The 18,056-nt window shown below is 40.5% G+C and overlaps 1 protein-coding gene across 6 annotated transcripts in view; it reads right to left on the bottom strand.

The window, feature by feature from the left end:
* Nucleotides 1-18,056, bottom strand: part of ZNF185 (zinc finger protein 185 with LIM domain) — a 61,101-nt gene that overhangs the window by 21,180 nt on the left and 21,865 nt on the right. For all 6 annotated transcript variants that reach the window (XM_089536562.1, XM_089536557.1, XM_089536561.1 and 3 more), the window contains exons 4-15: nucleotides 16,989-17,054; nucleotides 15,739-15,810; nucleotides 14,252-14,284; nucleotides 12,420-12,488; nucleotides 10,375-10,446; nucleotides 9,348-9,428; nucleotides 7,586-7,669; nucleotides 6,042-6,080; nucleotides 4,909-4,992; nucleotides 2,911-2,994; nucleotides 2,547-2,615; nucleotides 1,357-1,428 (exon numbers count right to left, since the gene is read on the bottom strand). In XM_089536562.1, coding sequence (XP_089392688.1) covers nucleotides 1,357-1,428; nucleotides 2,547-2,615; nucleotides 2,911-2,994; nucleotides 4,909-4,992; nucleotides 6,042-6,080; nucleotides 7,586-7,669; nucleotides 9,348-9,428; nucleotides 10,375-10,446; nucleotides 12,420-12,488; nucleotides 14,252-14,284; nucleotides 15,739-15,810; nucleotides 16,989-17,054 — 825 coding nt within the window. The remainder of the gene's footprint in view (nucleotides 1-1,356; nucleotides 1,429-2,546; nucleotides 2,616-2,910; nucleotides 2,995-4,908; nucleotides 4,993-6,041; nucleotides 6,081-7,585; nucleotides 7,670-9,347; nucleotides 9,429-10,374; nucleotides 10,447-12,419; nucleotides 12,489-14,251; nucleotides 14,285-15,738; nucleotides 15,811-16,988; nucleotides 17,055-18,056) is intronic.

The following is an 18,056-nucleotide window of genomic DNA, read 5'->3' as shown; positions in this document are numbered from 1 at the left end:
CAGTAAGGGTGAAATGGACATATACTTGTTTTGAAGCATGCCCTCTCATATGTCAATAGTTGAAATAGGGGCTTCATGTTCTTTTCCACATTCCTCCACACTCCTTCCTAACCCTGACTACCTGCCCTATGCTTTTCAGGGTGTGTGTAATATATCTATATCTATAGATATAGATATATACTGGGAAAGCCATATGTTGGGGGTTACCTCTCAATGACAAGATGCATTTTAACCACACTGGGACAAAAATGCACGAAATGGAGATGACGGTGTGCAGTAAGTATCGCCAAAGGCGCTATTTTCAAACTTTAGAAGTGGTTTCAAAGCTGCATGTGATAATGTTTTTAGTCTAGAATATTGTAACAAATCTAGCTGGGCTCAAGGAACAGATCTGCCACAAACATTGTGCCTTCAAGTTACCATTGACTTATGGTGACCCAAACCATTCCATAGGGTTTTCTTAGGCAAAGAATATTCACAAGTGGTTTGACATTGCCTTTCTTTGAAATGTATCCTGTTTCACCTTTTATTCTTTGGTGGGCCCCTATACAGGTGCTTATAAGATCAGATGGGATCTGGTGCCTTCAGGGAATTTGCCACAAACATTACACCCAGCGTATGACAAAGGTAGATTTTACCATTCCTTCACCAACTGAGAGTTTAGTCCAACACGTCTGTAAGGCATCAAACTGAAGAAAGTTGTGGAAATGTGTGTCCCCTGCCCCAGCATCAGCGTCATCGATGCAATCTTGAACACAGTTTCTAGGAAGAAATCCCGGTGAATTCACTGGGTTTTACTTCCTAGTACCTATGTATGGGAGTACTCATTGAAAAGTAATATGGATGGCAATGAGAGTTTATTTCTTCTGGTGCTGGTGTGAAACAGTGTAGATATGAAGCACTTTACAGCTGGACTGTGGGAACATGTCAATTTCACTTTTGCTCCATTTCTAATTTTCTGATTATAAGTTTGCTTTGGAGTCTTTCTGCATTCATTTACAAATTTGGCCATCCCAAAAAGAAATCTAATGAAGATTCACATGCATTTCATACATATTTCTCCAGATGTACATATAGACATACATACATTTTGCACTTTGTGCAGATTTATAAGTATTCACCCCAGTATAATGGTTTGCAAGTATATATTTCCCCCTGATATACATTTTTGTGTGCCTATCCTTCTAATAAACATACGGTTCTGTGCAGTTTTTAAAAATTACATATTGCAACACAAAATGTTGAGAACCGCAAACAATTGTGTTCTGGTCTGTGTTGGCACAAAGTTCTGTTCTGGTTGTAGGTACATACTAAAAAAGTGGACACTATGAGGCAGAACTACCGAAGGAATTTTACCTGGTCTCAGAAAAAGTGGTGCTTTGCGTTTCAGCACTTGGCACAGTCTGGGATGTTCTATCATACCTTTCACTGTGAAAATAAGCATAAAGGAAGTTGGAAAGTACTGATTGCTCGGACCATTATTCTAATATGGAGCTAGTTACACTTTGTGCACTAGGAAAAGAACATGTGCAGTAGAACAGGTGTTTGTGCAGTTTGCTTTGCTCAGTAACAATGTTAGTTCTCAAACAGACAAGAAAAAAAGAAAACAATAGAAAATCAAAATAAAATGAGTCTCCCTTATCCAAAATGCTTGGTACCAGAGGTGTTTTGGATTTCAGATTTTTATGGATTGATTTTGGAATACCCGTGTTTGCATATATGTACATCATGAGATATGTTAGGAGATCGGATCCAAGTCTAAACACAAACTTCATTTATGTTTCATATACCTCTTATACATATAGCCTGAAAGTAATTTCATGCAATATTTTTATTGTATTGTTTGCATGAAACAAAGTTTGTGCACACTGAAGCAACAAAAAGCAAAGGGGCCACTAACTCAGCCATCTATGAAAAATGTTTTAATTTTTGGAATATTTTGGATTTCACAATTCCAGATAATGGAAACTCAACCTGCATATTATTGAAAACAACTACTTGACTGCTCCATCAGTGAATACAGCCATAAAGACACATCTAGCTGGATTGGATCTATCTATGTTGCGCAAGCATTTTGAGCTGCATCTGGCACTCCTTTTGCACCACAGATAGAGGGGTCATTGGCACCTATCAAAAATGGCTTTTTCTTCATCAACTTTTGTAATGACTTTTCTCATTACAGCAGTTTTGCCAATGCTGGTTTGGTCCACAGTGCCATCTCGCTCCACAGGCAATGCCAATTTATGTCTTCGTCAATCTCTTCAGTCAAAGTCTTTGTAAGGGTGTGTCATCACTTTCTGTAATGCACTGTACAGCCATGCAAAGTAATGCATTTTGCTGGATAGATCAGGGAGAAGCATTTCCTTGGTACCAGTTTTCTTGTGCAATAGGAGATATTTTTTTTAGAACAGTACCCTAGATTGTTTCACATTCCTTCCACCAAACACATTGGCAACGGAAGCAGAAATAAGATCGAGAACTGTACAACCTGTCTGTCTGCTTGTACATCACAAGTAATGATGTAATGAGTTTCACCCAGACTTTACCTTCCCTTTGAAGGAGAAGTAGACTCCTCCAAGGAAATCAGTTTATGCTTCTCTTGATCTGGTTTGGTACTGGAAAAAGATGAAAGAAAAACAATAATGATATTTTAAAGTATATTTGGACACAATGCAAACAAGAAGGGTTAAATCTTTTCTTTTCACCTTTGGCAGAGGGCTTTTCTGTCCCATCACCCTTGCCAGCCCATCTGGTGGTGCCCAGTTGGCAGGTCTTTCTCATGCCAATTGAATGGACTTTTGAGAAGGGAAAAGCTCATAGTGCCTGAAAGACATCTCCCCTTGCTCCGCCTTGCCATGAGCTGAGAATGGCACTCCTTGGTAAATCAAAGGCATTCATCATGCAGTCTACCTGCTCTCTGTGGAACCAAAGTGGTTGAATGTGGATGAGGGTTCAGTAGGCTTGGATGCTTGACTTCTGCTCCCCACATTGATACTGCAAAGGAAAGTCAAAAGACAGGATAATTACTCAGCAACATGGCACTCGGAAGGGCTGATAAACTTTTTTAAAAATTGCTGGGCAACTGACCATGCTGGCCAGGGGATTCTGGGAGTTGTAGCCCCCAGATTTAACTCTTGTAAGCTCTAGTTCAACAGAATTGTGTCAATTCAGCAAAGACTCACTGCTTTTTCAAAGCATCACCTGCTTCCCTGCACAATACACAATGCATTAAGAAAAGTTCTGTTCATTGGGGTCTGGGGATGGGAAAAGAGACCCCTGCTTGATGTTAATCTGTCCCACACAATTGTACAATTGAAAAGCCTCAGGATCACTTCATTAGGGCCAGTGCAAAACATTTCAGTGCCTGAAATGGAGCAACAGTACCATCATTTTAAGCAAATTAAACATTTAAAAACATAGTCCTGCACTTCCAGCACAGGGTGCAAGGAAAATCTATAAATGAAAAGGAATCTGGTAGGCAGATGGTGTTGCTAAGATTGTGGCCAGGATACAACAAGGCTGGATCCTAGCTCTGGAGGGCGGAGAAACTGTCTGAAGCAAATTTTGGGGCTCCTTGGGGGACTCTAGTAGAAACGAGAGGGAAAGAAACTCCATATTTTGCTGTCATCAGAATACAAATATAAACTATTGAAACTTGAATTGTATAACTCCAGCAACTGGTTACTTGAATTTACTTGTTCTCTTCTTCCCTTCCCACTTTCTTCTCCTTTGTATCATATCTATTATATTAGGAACATCTGAGCTAGATACTGTACTGCTTCATAATTTTTATATAGTGCTTTATGTTGTCGCCGTCGTTGGTGGCCTTCAAATTGTTTCCGACTTATGGCAACCTTAAGGCAAGCCTATTGTGAGGTTTTCTTGACAAGATTTGTTCAGAGGGATTTTTGCCAGTCCTTCTCTCTGAGGCCGAGGGAGTGTGACTTGCCTAAGGTCGCCCAGTGGATTTCTATGGCTGAGCAGGGATCTGAACCCTGGTCTCTAGAGTTATAGTCCAATGCTCAAAGGCAAAGCATTACACCACACTCACTCTGTATGTGCTTTACAGGGATAAATACATAGTAATAATTTGATTTGTGAGTGAAACCATCATCATAATTGTCCCTTCCCTTACATTATCTGAAGGACAGCCTATGTCTTTCTGAGCTGCCCAACATTACATAAGAGTCCCTACTCTTTGGTGCATCAGTGAGAGCCAAAACTGGAAAATACCAGGAAAGAGGTTCTCACCTGTTGGTTTTCTAGATGTTGTTAGCTTCAGTTTCCAGAATCCCTGACCACTGGCTATATTGGCTGGGCCTTCCAGGAGCTGAGGTCCATAATATCTAGAGGTCCAGTGACTGCGAATCTGTTTACCAGGGACAAGGCTTTCTCAGTCTTAACCCTACCACACTGAGATTCTCTGCTTGGGGAGGTTCTTTGCTCCATAAGCCTTACCACGACTGACTTTAAAAAAAAACCGACTGAAGAAACACAAATTACAATGTGACATCAAAGGCTTTCATGGCCAGCATCCATAGTTTTTTATGAGTTTTTCGGGTTATGTGGCCATGTTCTAGAAGAGTTTATTCTTGATGTTTTGTCAGCGTCTGTGGCTGGCATCTTCAGTTCTCTGCCACAGTTGCCGGCAAAATGTCAAGAGTAAACTCTTCTAGAACATGGTCACATAACCCAAAAAACCCACCACCACCCCTATAAATTACAATCTTCATTTGGCATTTAGCTGCTTCTGCTTCTATGGCTGTTGCTATCTATTAAATTGTAATTGCATGTTCATGTTTCGTAATCTTGTAATTGTACAGGGGAAGGATTATAACCTTGGAAGCTGGCTTCTGAAGGCAGCACACTGTAGAAAGTAGATTAAAATCTTTTAAATAAACGTGTTACCTCTTCCCACGGCTACTGAACCACGCTGAGGCCGGCACGGTCTGACTTCTGGAGCGTGGGCCAGTGTCATCTTCTGCATCAGTCCTTTCAGGAAGGAAATAAGCCAACATGTGAAGTCCGTTGTCTCTCCCTTTCTATCCACTTAACTTCTAGAATACGATGTTTAACGTGGTTCTACATGCTTTTCTCTTATTTTTCTCTGTTTGCTAGACTTTTTTGGCAACCCAAATCAGATGCCTGGGATGGCTGCTGCAGCTTACCCCATGGCAGAGCCAACTCCAACTTTACAGCAACAAACTCAACATGACAGTGAGTGCATAGGCATACACTTCAAAGAGAAGCAGTACAAAGGGCAATATCCAATGTATTAGGATAAGATGTCGACTGCAGGGGTCTGGGATCAGGAAATGAGATCCCTGCTTAATACTAGCCTGACCCATGCAATTATATAATCGGAAAGCTTTGTTATCACTGCACTAGGATAAGTCCAGCACATTTCAATGAAGTGAAGCAGCAGATGTTGACCAACATCATCCTTCAGCACACCCATACGTAGGTCAATGGAGTACAATGACCAGGGCCAACCTATGTTATTTTGAGCATCTGAGGCACACAATCCTATAAGCACCTCTCCACTCTCACAGGGGAAAAAAGTAATAATTAACAATTTGCTTTTCTTTGCATGACATACAGAAGTAGGCCAAGTCTACGAATGCTTATGCTACAATGTCATTAGCTCTGATAGTCTCAAAGGAGCTACAAGATCCCTTTGCATACTGATCTTCCAGACTAACATGGCTATGTCTCTGAATAATAATAATTATAATAATAATAGTTTTTGTTGCTGTTAGTATTATTAATATTACTCTTGGTGATATTTGCACATTTTCTGCAAGTTTAAACCTTTTTTTGAAAATATTTACAAACTGGTTTAACTCTTGTAGCTTAACTGTCAATGTTCAGTTTTAACTAATATCTTTGCACTAACATCTGTGCCTTCTTTGCAGTCTAAAACAATTGAAAATATCCACCCTGACTTTCAGCAAGGAATCCAGGAGAAAGAAGGTCTTAAGCCCTGGATTTGTGTTATTTCAGCATAATTTCTGGAGAACTGGAGTCATCTCATTACTCACCTCTTGGCCATGAAGGATGGTGCCTCTTGTGGTAGATTTCTGCAGACACACACAAAATGCATATGCATGACAAGCTTAACATTGCTGGAGCATTATTAATAAGGCAGTGAGCAGAAGTTGCAGATGGAAACACTATCACCACCCACCACAAAATCCTGTTTCCCTTCCCATTTTTGTGTGGTACACATTAGTAACACTATGGATACTTGAGTACTTGGTGAAGCTCTTACTTACAGCAGTAGTCCCAACCTTTGATCCTTTAGATATTTTAGACTTCAATACCCAGAAGTATCAGCCAGCATAACCAACAATTAGTGATTGTAGGAAGTGAAGTCAAAAACATCTAATTTAAATAGATATACATCCTATCTCAGTTGCTCCATGGGAAATAAATACTATAGGGAGCTGGGTATGTTTAGCCTGGGGAAGAGAAGGTTAAGGGATGGCATGGATGTTTAAATATTTGAATGGGTGTCATATTGAGGATGCAGCAAGCTTGTTTTTTTCCTGCTCCAGGTGCTAGGGAATTTATCACACAGGAGGCTACATGCCCAAATCCCATGCAGAAATGGGATTTAAATCCCAGAAAAATCCCGCAAAAGCAAGATCATTTTCAAACTCATCGAGGGCACTGAGCATTAACGCGAAAATAACCCACACAGAAAGTGAACAAAATCGGCTGCTTTTTACTTTCAAGAGAATCCAGAAAGTAAAAAGTAGGCAATTTTGTCCACTTTCTGTGTGGGTTAGTGCTGGATCAATGCTCAAAGCCTGTGACGCTGTGTGAAAACGATCCCGCTTTTGTGGGATTTTTCCATTTTAAATCCCATTTCTGCACAGGATAAACCCCATGTGATAAACTCCTTGACACAAAGCAATGGAGTCAAACTACAAGCAAAGAGATTCCACTAAACATTATGAAGAACCTCCTGACAGTAAGAGCTGTTTGATGGTGGAACGCACTCCCATGGAGAGTGATGGAGTCTTCTTCTTTGGAGGTTTTCAAACAGAGCCTGGATGGCCATCTGCTGGGAATGCTTTGATTGTGTGCATGGCAGAGGGTTGGATTGGATGGCCTCAAACTCTATGATCCTATGAAGAAATAACTATGTTAGTGCTTTATTTTAATCAGCTTTTTAGGTTTAATTGCCTTTCTTCTTATTTGATCTTCTCACTGTTAGCCACTTTAAGTGCCATCTGTTAGCATAAAGACAGGGTATTAAAGACAGACTGAGACAGACTACAGCCGGGTGAACTTATGTACTCGCTCAGTCTCCTAGATAAAATCATGATCCTTGTTCTCCTTCCTAAACCCTTTTCTCTTTAAACTGGATTTGGACTGAACAGCCCTTCAAATAGAGGACTCTTTCCAACAGAATGACACTTACTTATTCTATTCCACTTCTTGCTTCATACTGGGTTCAGCACAATGTCAGTGTTGTACACTACCGGCTGGCTTTATATTAGGCCTTAATCCTCTGCTAACATTTGGTTTTTGTTTCCATTGTTACCCCCACCCTCCAATTTCCTCCCTTCAAATTTACCCATTGCTTTTCTTGGCAGCTGAAAGGACATAGGAACGCTCCTTGCTGGCGGTTCGCCTGAGCACACTGCTTGCAGCTTCAGTCCTGAGAAAAAAGGGAAAGAACTAAGTTCTAGGGCAATTGGTTTGTGATACTACTAGTTTCTAAATTTGCAAGGTGTTAATATGCATTGCCTACAGCCCAAAGCTTGGAATTATTCTGTTGACTAACTTGTTCAGTTACTAAATCTCTAGAGATTTCACCAACTTTCTAAATTACCCAATTAAAAGAAGAGTTTAAAGAAACTAATTAATGGGTTAGATCTTCAGAATTCATTACTTGAGAGCATTTACCTTTGCCACATTAAGTAAAACAGGAAAGCTTCCTGTCCAAGGACATGATATGCTAAAACTGGAAGAAATGTGTCACATCACTGTATTGTTAGGCAGAATTAGATGTGTGATTTCTTTGAGAAGACAGCAGAGAGGGAGGGAATTTTCTTAAGGCTTGGTCAGATAGTTGGGCTTGAAGATTAGAAGAACAGCAAAAAAGTATGCCAAAAGGGAGGGTCCCCCTCATGAACCCATAGGAAAGAAAAGTGTTTGGCGTCTTCTGGTGTGTGTGCACTATCTTCAGTAACTGCCCCACTATTGATTATTGTTGTTGTTGTGTGCCTTCAAGTCTTTCCTGACTTATGGTGAACCTATCATGGGGTTTTCCTGGCAAGTTTTGTTTGGGGGAGGTCTGTCATTACTTTTCCCTGAGGCTGAGAGCATGTGCCTAGCCAAAGGTCACCCACTGGGTTTCATGGCCAAGCAGGGAATCAAACCCTGGTCTCTAGAGTTGTAGTCCAACACTCAAACCACTATCCCATGCTGGCTCTATATTCTGGGCTAATTTCTATTGCATATTATTGTATAACATACATAATACATTGCAATTCTTTCATAAACCACTTAGGGTTTTCTCCTCTTCTTTATTGCTAATGGCAGTTGGGAGCAGGGATTTATATCCCAGAATCTGGAAGGAACATCCAGTCATGTCAGCTGGAAGCTGTATCACTTTCCAGAACTCAGGAAAGATTATGTGGCACCAACTGAGATACTGGATTGAGATTTGGATACATCTTAGATCTGTCCCCAGTTGCGTAGGCAGATGGACCCTGCACCAGAGCATATTGCTCATGATGCTCTATTGTCCTCAGAAAATAGAGGTTCCTATTATTGACACTCTTCATGAACTCAATAATTTGCAAAACAAATATGACCAACCATGTATATTTTCAGTCAAATATGGCAGGTGAGTGGTGCCACCAGGGCAGGACTCTTTTCACCAGGGTGAAAGCCCAAAGTCCAGCCCAGCAGAATGAACTGAAAGGCCCCCAAATACAGCAAGTCTAGCTAACCACAGTTGGAAGTCAGTGACTATTTAAAAGAGAGGGGAAAAAACTCTTATACTATCTTAAAACACTTAGTGTAGTATAATGTAGTGGTCTGGGAGTGTCGGTCTGAGGGTGGGAAATTTAATCCCCATTGAGCTATGAAACTCACTACATAAATTTGGACCAATAGCTCTCAGCCTGACCTATCTCACAGGGTTAGTGATATAATACAGTTGAAAGGAAGGACAGCTACGTATGTTCTTTTGAGCTCATTGAATAAAACTGGAGCATAAATCAAAATTATGCATACTATAACAACAAAACTAAATGCAGAATTTAACATGAAGCATCTGTACCAGTGCCTCTATTCAGAGTGCTGTGGCACAATTAATAACAAAATACCTTTTCTTTTGTTCATCTGGGGAAACGGATGGCTCCACATCTCCTGGATCTGATAGTTCCCGCTTAATGTTGTAGGGAGCTCTGGATCACGGTCCGGAAAGGAGAGGGATATTTTAAGATCAAAAGCAACCAAAAAAGCTGCACTTCCCTGCAGCAATCCTACCTCTCCCAAAGACAGAAAATACATATACACAAGGCACAGTGAGCATGCATGTGTCAGGCGTTCAAGTACTACTACTAGATAGTAGTATTGGGCAGCACTGTAGGGTGTTTTGCAGAGAATGCACATGTTGATATGCAAAGAAAGCAGCATTTTCTGCACAGTATATCCTGTCTCCTATGTGGAAAATGCTGGGTTTAGTGTAAAGCAACCATGTGCGAATTTTGCGCAGAATAAGTCCCATATTACGAATAGGCTCCAAAAAATATGTGATATCTGAAGAGTTTCTTGCAGTGGAAAGAAAATTGATAAAATCATTTGTTGCTTGCTTTGAGAAGAAAACCAGTGAAGAGTGACATCTCTGTTCCTGATCATTAAAAGATCAGCTGGAGCACTTTAGATGTAGACCAGAGCAATCATACCTTACCGAAACAGGGCAATAAAGGTTTTTATCCTGCAAAGAAGACTTTATTATTCGGTGAACATATTGTTGTTATACTTTGATCTTCCTGTTCTTGTATTGGTGATAGATGCAGGATGGTAAATGAAAAACATGGAGAGATCAAGGGAGAGGAATAACGCCTGGAAGAGTTTTATGCTCCATGACTGTGATCTAGGATCTCACCCACTGTATGCGTTTTCTCCAAACATTCATTTTTATATTGACATTAACCAAAAATATGCAATTTTGTATGCATTTTATCTAAAACATACATTTTTGTATGTTCATGGGGGTCAGGAACTGCATAACAAAATTTGAGGTAAAGTGAAACCAGTAGACATGTTGCAATCTGCATATTATTCTGGATGGTAAGTGTAAATCAGGTTGATTCTCTTAAATGAGCACCCTAAATATACTGTACTCACAATCTCTTGTATTCATCGGTTGTCATTTTGTACCCTTGGGAGAAACGGGGTGTGCTAGTAGTATTCTTGGCACTGAAAAGAGAACACAGCCAGAGGTAGTCAGAGAGCTAAAGAAACAGGAGTGCTTTTCCTGTAGGGTTGCTATAATAAGAGAATGAAAGTGCAGAGAGATTATCCATGCATCAGAACTTGAGAAAGTTACTTTTTTCAACTACATAACTTTTTGTAGTCCATAAATGGAACTGCCAGTCTCTATATTTTAGAGCAGCAATTCCCAACCTGTGGGTCATGACCCCTTTGGGGGTCAACCCCTTTCACAGGGGTGGCCTAAGACCATCAGGAAACACATATTTCCGATGGTCTTAGGAACCGAGTCACCTCTCCTCTATGGTTGGGGGTCACCACAATATGAGGAACTGTATTAAAGGGTTGCAGCATTAGGAAGGTTGAGAACCACTGTTTTAGAGGCTTATTCTTTGGATTCATAGCTATCAGAACCTCAAGGATATTCCAACCTGTCCTCATCTTCAACCTCCAAAATGCTCAGTTTTAATTGTTAAAGCTAATTTTCTCAAGAAAGCCAGTGTGGTGTAGAGAGCCACGGTGGATTAGTGGTTTGAGCACTGGACTAAGATTCGGGAGACCAGAGTCTGAATACCCCATTTGGCCATGGAAACCCAGTGGATGGCCTTGGGCAAGTCACACACTCTCAGCCTCAGAGGATGGCAATGGCAAATTCCCCTCTGAAGAAATTTGTCAAGAAAATCCCATGATAGGGCCACCTTAGGGTTGCCATAAGCCAGAAACAATTTGACTTACACACACACAAAAATTCCTAGACAGTATATAACGGGGATATGTGCATCCAGATTCTACCAAGTCATTCCATGAGAAATGAAATACGTAATTAGTTAATTTTAAACAACCTTGTATTTAAACACTTGCCTGGTGGACATAGGAAAGCAGGAATTCCATGCAAGTGAGTAACATAACTACTAGCAGGTGAGCTAAGAAAGAGAAAAAAAAGGAGTAAACCATCCCTCCTCTGTGCCCAGCATAAGAACTAAGCAGACATCCAGAAGCGGCAATATTCTTCTCCATGGTGCTGCATGACAGATGGAATTCTTCAGCCTTCCAATTTATCAGGTATTTTTACAAGCAGCTTCTTAGTGTTCATGACCTTACAAGTATACCTCAATTAATGTCGTACATGTTTTCCTGCTCTTCAACAGAAAATTGTTGCCAGAGGCAGAAATAACATAGAAATGATAGGGATAGGCTCCTATATCACAAAAAAAGAAGAGCAGTTCAACATGTTTCAGCAAACTTTTTATGCAAAACTAACAATATGTCCATGTGAAATGAAACAACCAGCTCAGGTAAGTCTTGCATAAGTAAACGAAAATATTTTGAACCTTCTAGAGTTGTGTGAAACCATCCCTTCAAAATGCATCCAAGTATTTTTTATCTCCTTTCACCTTCCTCCATTTTTTGGGGGGAAAACTTATAAATCTATGCATTTTAAACATGATTGGAATAGGGGTGAAGGAGGCCTATCTGCTCCCCCCTTTTTGCTTTGCTTTGCAGTTCACTCATACTCATAGACAGACACACAAGGCTGCTGTAGGATTTGCTAGAGAAGAATCCAATAAAGTAACATTTCCAGGTTCTGGTATCAATGCTTCAATTTTTTGGCAATGGTCCCTATCTTTAATTGTAGCAATTGTAGTAATGTTCTTATGACTTATGCTAACCCTATCTTAGGAGCTTGATGATTTTTATAAGCAAGGTTTATTCAGAGGAGGTTTGCCATTCCCTTTCTTTTCGAATAAGAGTACGACTTGCCAAACATTACGCAGTGGGCTTCCATGGCTGAGCAGGAATTTGAACCTTGGTCTTCCCAACTCCCAATCAAATACCCAAACCACTACACCAGTCTTTAGGCTATTTTATTCCTGGCCGCAGGTATCTTTACAACATAGAGCTTAAACTGCCTAGATAAAGCTACCCACCATTTCTCAATGCCAGAAAACTATAAGACAAACCTTTTTGGTGAGCCATTGGATGTTGTGTTGGAAGCAGGAGACTTATCAATGGTCTTGGTGAAAACCCCCCTGAAAATAAAGAGAGACGGTAAGTAATCTTCAGTGTAAGGTTTCATAACAAGGTATGAATGCTATGAATGTGTCCAACATCAAAATGCTGCATTGTAGGATCAGTACGTAGAGAGATCTTGTAGCAGCTCTGAGAGTATCTGAAAGAGCTTTTGTAGACTAAAGTCTACTTCTGTTAGTCTCAAAGGTGCTACAAGATCTCTCTACATACTGATTCTACAGACTAACATAGCTATGTTTTTGAATTCTTGCTTTGTAGGGTGTTTCTACGCAGTGCTATGATACTTTACTCAACTGTCCCATCCCACTTTCTTTTCCACTTTCTCAGTCAATCAGCATTCCATGGCTAATGAGAATACTTTGAGCTAGTTAAGTTTTGTTTAAGATTGTACCTTAATGATGCTGCTTGAGTGGGGGACATACACTGAAACATCTTTCCCCAGCCTGTTACCCTCCAGGTATGTTGGACTAATCCCCCAGTGAAGGAAGAGTAAAAAAAGGAAGACACCAGATCACATCTGATCCTGGAAGCTAAGAAGGATCAGGCCTGGTTAGTACTGGTTAGTATTTGGATGGGGGACTTCTAATGGATACCAGATGCTGGAGGCTCTATTTCAGAGGAACACAATGGCAAACCATCTCTGAGTATTGCTTGCCTAGGAAAACCCTATGAAATTAATGGGGTCACAACAAGTCAACAGAAATATAACTTGCATTGCTGAAATTCCACCTAAACATTTGGAAGAACACACACAATGCTTGTGGCAGATATATTATTTGATCCAGCTCAGGACTACACTGAGCATTGACATGTTTGCACTCTTTAACTACTTCAAGGGCCCCAGTAACAGAAAGGAAGGGGCAGGCTTGTTCTCTGGTGCCCCAGAGGGTAGGAGTAGGTCTAATGGTTTGAAGTTAGCAGAGAGTAGATTTCAACTGAACATTAAAAGGAACATCTTGACATTAAGAGTGGTTCAGCAGTGGAATCAATTGAATGGAGAGGTGATGGGGTCTCCTCCTTTGGACATCTTCAAAAAGAGCCTGTTAGGGATGCTCCAGCTGGAGTTCCTGCACTGAGACCCCTCCCAACTCTATGATATTATGTAGTTCGTTCAATTTTTATATTGGGTGATTGAGAAAAAAAAGGACAGTCGTATCAGATAGAGAACAACAAAGCCTGCATCATTGAAGCATCTGATGAGTCTACATTCTTACATTCAAAAATTCCAGACTGAAAAACTTGGAGTTCTCCCAAGCCTGCTAAGCCCTCCTCCTTATGTGTGGGTGATGCTGTTTTAAATACAAACTCTTTCCTCAACAGTCATTCAGTTTCTAAATAAAGGATTTTGCCTGAAGATGAAAGGAAGGAAGTTTCATCGCCTGGGACCAGCCATCAGAGAAGACCTCTCATGTCCTTGCCAAACATGCCTTTGAGCATGCCAAGACTATGAGTGTCTCCCTTGAAACTCTTTAATGGGACAGGTTCCTTTGGGGAATGCTCTACAGTCAGTTCTCTGTATCCATGGATTCAACCATCCATGGCTTGAAAGTATTAAAAATATACTTATAAATATTCAAAAAAATACATAAATTCCAAAAAACAAACCTTGATTTTGCCATTTTATATAAGAGACACAATTTCACTTATACCATTGTATTTAATGGGACGTGAGCATCTATGGATTTTGTTATCCGTGGAGGTGCCTGGAACCAAATCCAATGGATACCAACAACCCACTGTATCCTTTTCACTTTTTACTCACCTGATAAGATATCCAGAAGGTGCTGCAGAACTCCTAAGCAAAGGAGAAAAATACATTATTACAAAATGGGGAAATATAATAATCAGATAGTTAACTAGATGTATCCATGTTTCAATGTTAGTCATACAACAAAATCCAAAATTCATTCTGTAATGCTATCTTAATTGGGTCAAAAGACACAAAACACTTCATGCTAGATTAAGAGATTTCACCAGCTGCTTCATCTATCTTTTACCAGATGAAGGAGCAAGTGAAGCTTTCAAAGCTAGTATTTTGTGCCTTGTGGTTGATCCAATACAGTTATCTCTATAGGATGGATTTGTGGTTTATTCAGAGAACTCTAGAAAGATGAATACATGATGGCTTCCCAGTTGCTAAAGACACTGTTGTAGTGGTACATTTTGAAGTACAAGGGTTCGTCTTCACATTTCCCACAACCACCTCCCATTTTTGGTTCAAATTACAAGAATAATTTTTTTCACTTAAACATTAGGAAAAACTTGGTTCAACACTGGAATAGACTTGCTAGCAATGTGGTGAATTCTTATTCTTTGGAAGTGTTTTAACCAAGATTGGATGGCCATCTCTTAGAAATGCTGGAGTTATATTTTTATGCGTGTTAGATTGGATTGGATGTCCATTGAGGTCCTTTCCAACTCTAGGATTCCATGATTCTTCAAGGAGAATCCCAAAATGCAGGCAGTTATGTTGACCCATGTCAACAAACAGTTCTAGAAGCATCTCTACCAGCAGCAGGTCTTTCCTACAGAAAACAGGTTCATTCAAGATGAAGCCATCCCCAAAATACTTTGGATTCCAAAAGGGATAGCTCACAACAATATATTTTTACTGGGAAATTTTGCTTTCTGTTCCAGCAACCAACTGTAAGAGTTCCTGAGAGGATTATTACCTGTGGCCCTCAGTGCCAGAATAATAATAATAATAATAATAATAATAATAATAATAATAATAATAATTTATTTATACCCCGCTCTTCAGCCAAGGCTATCAGAGCGGCTAATGTATTACTTAAGGCAACAGCTAACATAAATCTTTCTTTCTCCTCTCTTTTGCTCTTCCATACTCCAGGTTTAAAGAAAGGGAAGGGAACAGCTGTTTTGAGATGGAGATGGGTACGGCAAAAGCAGATTTTGTGGAATGTGGAAGGATGCTCAAAATAGGTGTGGGAAACCAGTAATTCTTCTCCAACTTGCTTGTTTGTTAAGTGAGCAAGAGAAAAACGTGGGTGCTTGTAAAGCTCCCATCTCAATTTGAAGCAAACTTGCTAAACATCTGAATTTCATTTCCAAGTTTGACTTTGGAGACCTTTGGTATCTTTCATCATTTTACAGAGAATTGCCGCATAAGCACATTTAAGAAGAGATATGTAAAGCTAAAAAACAAACAAACAACAGCAACAACAACCAAAAGAAAACAACACCTTAGATCTGGGTAAATTTGAGGTGCAGTAAAAAAGACACACTTACTTTTTTGAAGGACTTGTTTGTGCCAATGAGGACTTCGAATCTACTTGGGAAGGTGATTCTGTAGAGGTTACTCTGGGAGAACAGGAGAGAAATATAGTCAAGAATAAATTGCAACATCAGAGCAGGGAAAAGCACACCCCAAATACGATGAAACTAGAATGCTAGAGAACTAGAATGGACCCTGAACATTCAACAATGTGTGCATTCTACCATTCAGCTAGGGTTCTTGGAAAAGTTAGTAGCCTCTTCATGCTCTGGCTTCCTCCCCTGAACAGGCTTGTACTATGTTAGATCATTCTTCCATCTACTTCAGTATATCTACAGTGCTGTCCAAAAGGCCAAAACACCAGAGTAGGACAATGATGTTCTTTGCCATGGCACCCAACTTTTCCTATTTGCTCTCAGCTTAGATACATGATGTCAAATATGTGGGGTAGGTTGCTCTTGAAATTCCATGGTTCCATCCTATGGATTGCTGGGATTTGCTATTTGGTGAAACACTAGAACGCTCTGGCTAAGATTTGTAAATGCCATAGAATTATGCCATTTAATTATAAAGCTATAAATGTGTAGTGTAAATGAGCCTCTGTCATACAACATCCCCTATATGACAGAGGTGCACAAAGTGCAGGCCACAAAAATGCAACCCATGAAAGCCCACAGAAGCCTCCAGAGGCCTTCCCTAGCTGTTTTCAAAAACCTTTGGAGCAAGATTTTCCAGTAACTTTTCACCTCAAATCCAACCAAACGCCGCAGTGGATTGCTCCTTCCAGGTCCTCAGAAGTGCCTCCTAAGCTGCCAAGCCCTCAAATTTGTTTTTTAATGGCGGGGACAATTTTGGCACAAAATAACAACTGAAAGTGACATTAAATCTCATTGGAGTTGTAAAATACAGAACACATGCAGAGGGGGAAAACAGCCTGATCTTCTCTGCAGCTGTCCAGCCTGCCCTGTGAGTGTTGCTGTTGTGCCTTAAAGTCATTTATGACTTGAGAAGACCCCCAAGGAGACCCTAAGGCAACCAATCATGGGTTTTTTGGGTAAGATTTGTTCAGAGGAGTTTTGCCATTGTCTTCCCTTGAGGCTGAGAGCATGTGATTTGCCCAAGGTTTGGCTTCATGGCCAAACAGGGAATCAAATCCTGGTCTCCAGAGTTACAGGCCAAAACTCAAACTACTGCACACCATGCTGGCTCTCTAATATCATATCCCAAGGCAGTGGGATGTATGTAATTCATTCCACATTAGTACCTGCGGTTTGGTGACACAGATCTTGGTGCAGGAGGCGATCTGGCAGTGGTCCTCAGTGGCGAATGTCTATTAGGAAGGGATATACATTAATATAACCTCTTAAGTATTTCTTACATATTTTTCTCTCTTCCACCTCTCTCCTCCTTAGGAATGTAAGTCTAAGTTTAAAAAGGGCATGCAAGATCCAACCAAGTTGATGATCAGTTAAGTTTGAAATCACAAAATTATTAAGTATATTAAGAGACTATAAACTTTTTAAAAATACAAAATTAATGCACTTCAATGCATCCGATCTGATGAGAACTAGCATGAACTACATAAACACATCCAGAACAGATTTCAAAGTGTTTGTCTCTCATGCTACAGAAATGTAGCTACTTGATCACAGAGTGAACAAATTTGAATCAGCATCTTGACAGTGACATGTGCTTAAGTCTGGCTCTTGTGTCCATCTGTCCCATCCTGGATGAGGCACAGGGGATTATTCTATTAACCTGTGTTGTGTCCTGCCCATGCACCTCCGCATCTTTCTAGCTCTCCTCTGAGACTGCTGTAAAGCCTTGAGAGAGGCTTCTGCTTCTTACTGGTAGGAAGGGGAAGGGGGAAAGCAATTCAGATCATGAAGATAATGGCTGATCTGGGCTGCTAGGGGAAGGAAAAGGAGGGTACACTCCATCCATGCATGCAATCCTTGCCTCTCCTCCTTCCTCCAAGCTGAGTCCAGCTGCCACTTCATAGCTAGAATTGGCTTTCCTTCCACCCTTCCCCTCGCACCAGTAAGCAGCAACAGCAGCCCATCTTGGGGCTTGACATCTGCTGGGGGCAGCTAAAGCCTAACACAGTATCTTAGCCGTAGTGTATTATCTAATGGTACCAAAACATGGATTCAAACTACAAGCAAAGAGATTCCACCTAAGCATTAGGAATAATTTCCTGACAGTAAAAGCTGTTTGACAGTGAAACACATTCCCTCGGAGAATGATGGAGACTCCTTCTTTGGAGGTTTTTAAACCAATAGCCATCTGTTGGGAGTGCTTTGGTTGTGCATTCTTGCATGGCAGGGGGTTG

Source organism: Sceloporus occidentalis, unplaced genomic scaffold (genome assembly GCF_023333645.1).
Source record: "Sceloporus occidentalis isolate IW3139 unplaced genomic scaffold, rSceOcc1.0.p SCAF_8, whole genome shotgun sequence".
Taxonomy (NCBI): domain Eukaryota; kingdom Metazoa; phylum Chordata; class Lepidosauria; order Squamata; family Phrynosomatidae; genus Sceloporus; species Sceloporus occidentalis.
This window is presented reverse-complemented; position numbering and strand designations above follow the sequence as displayed.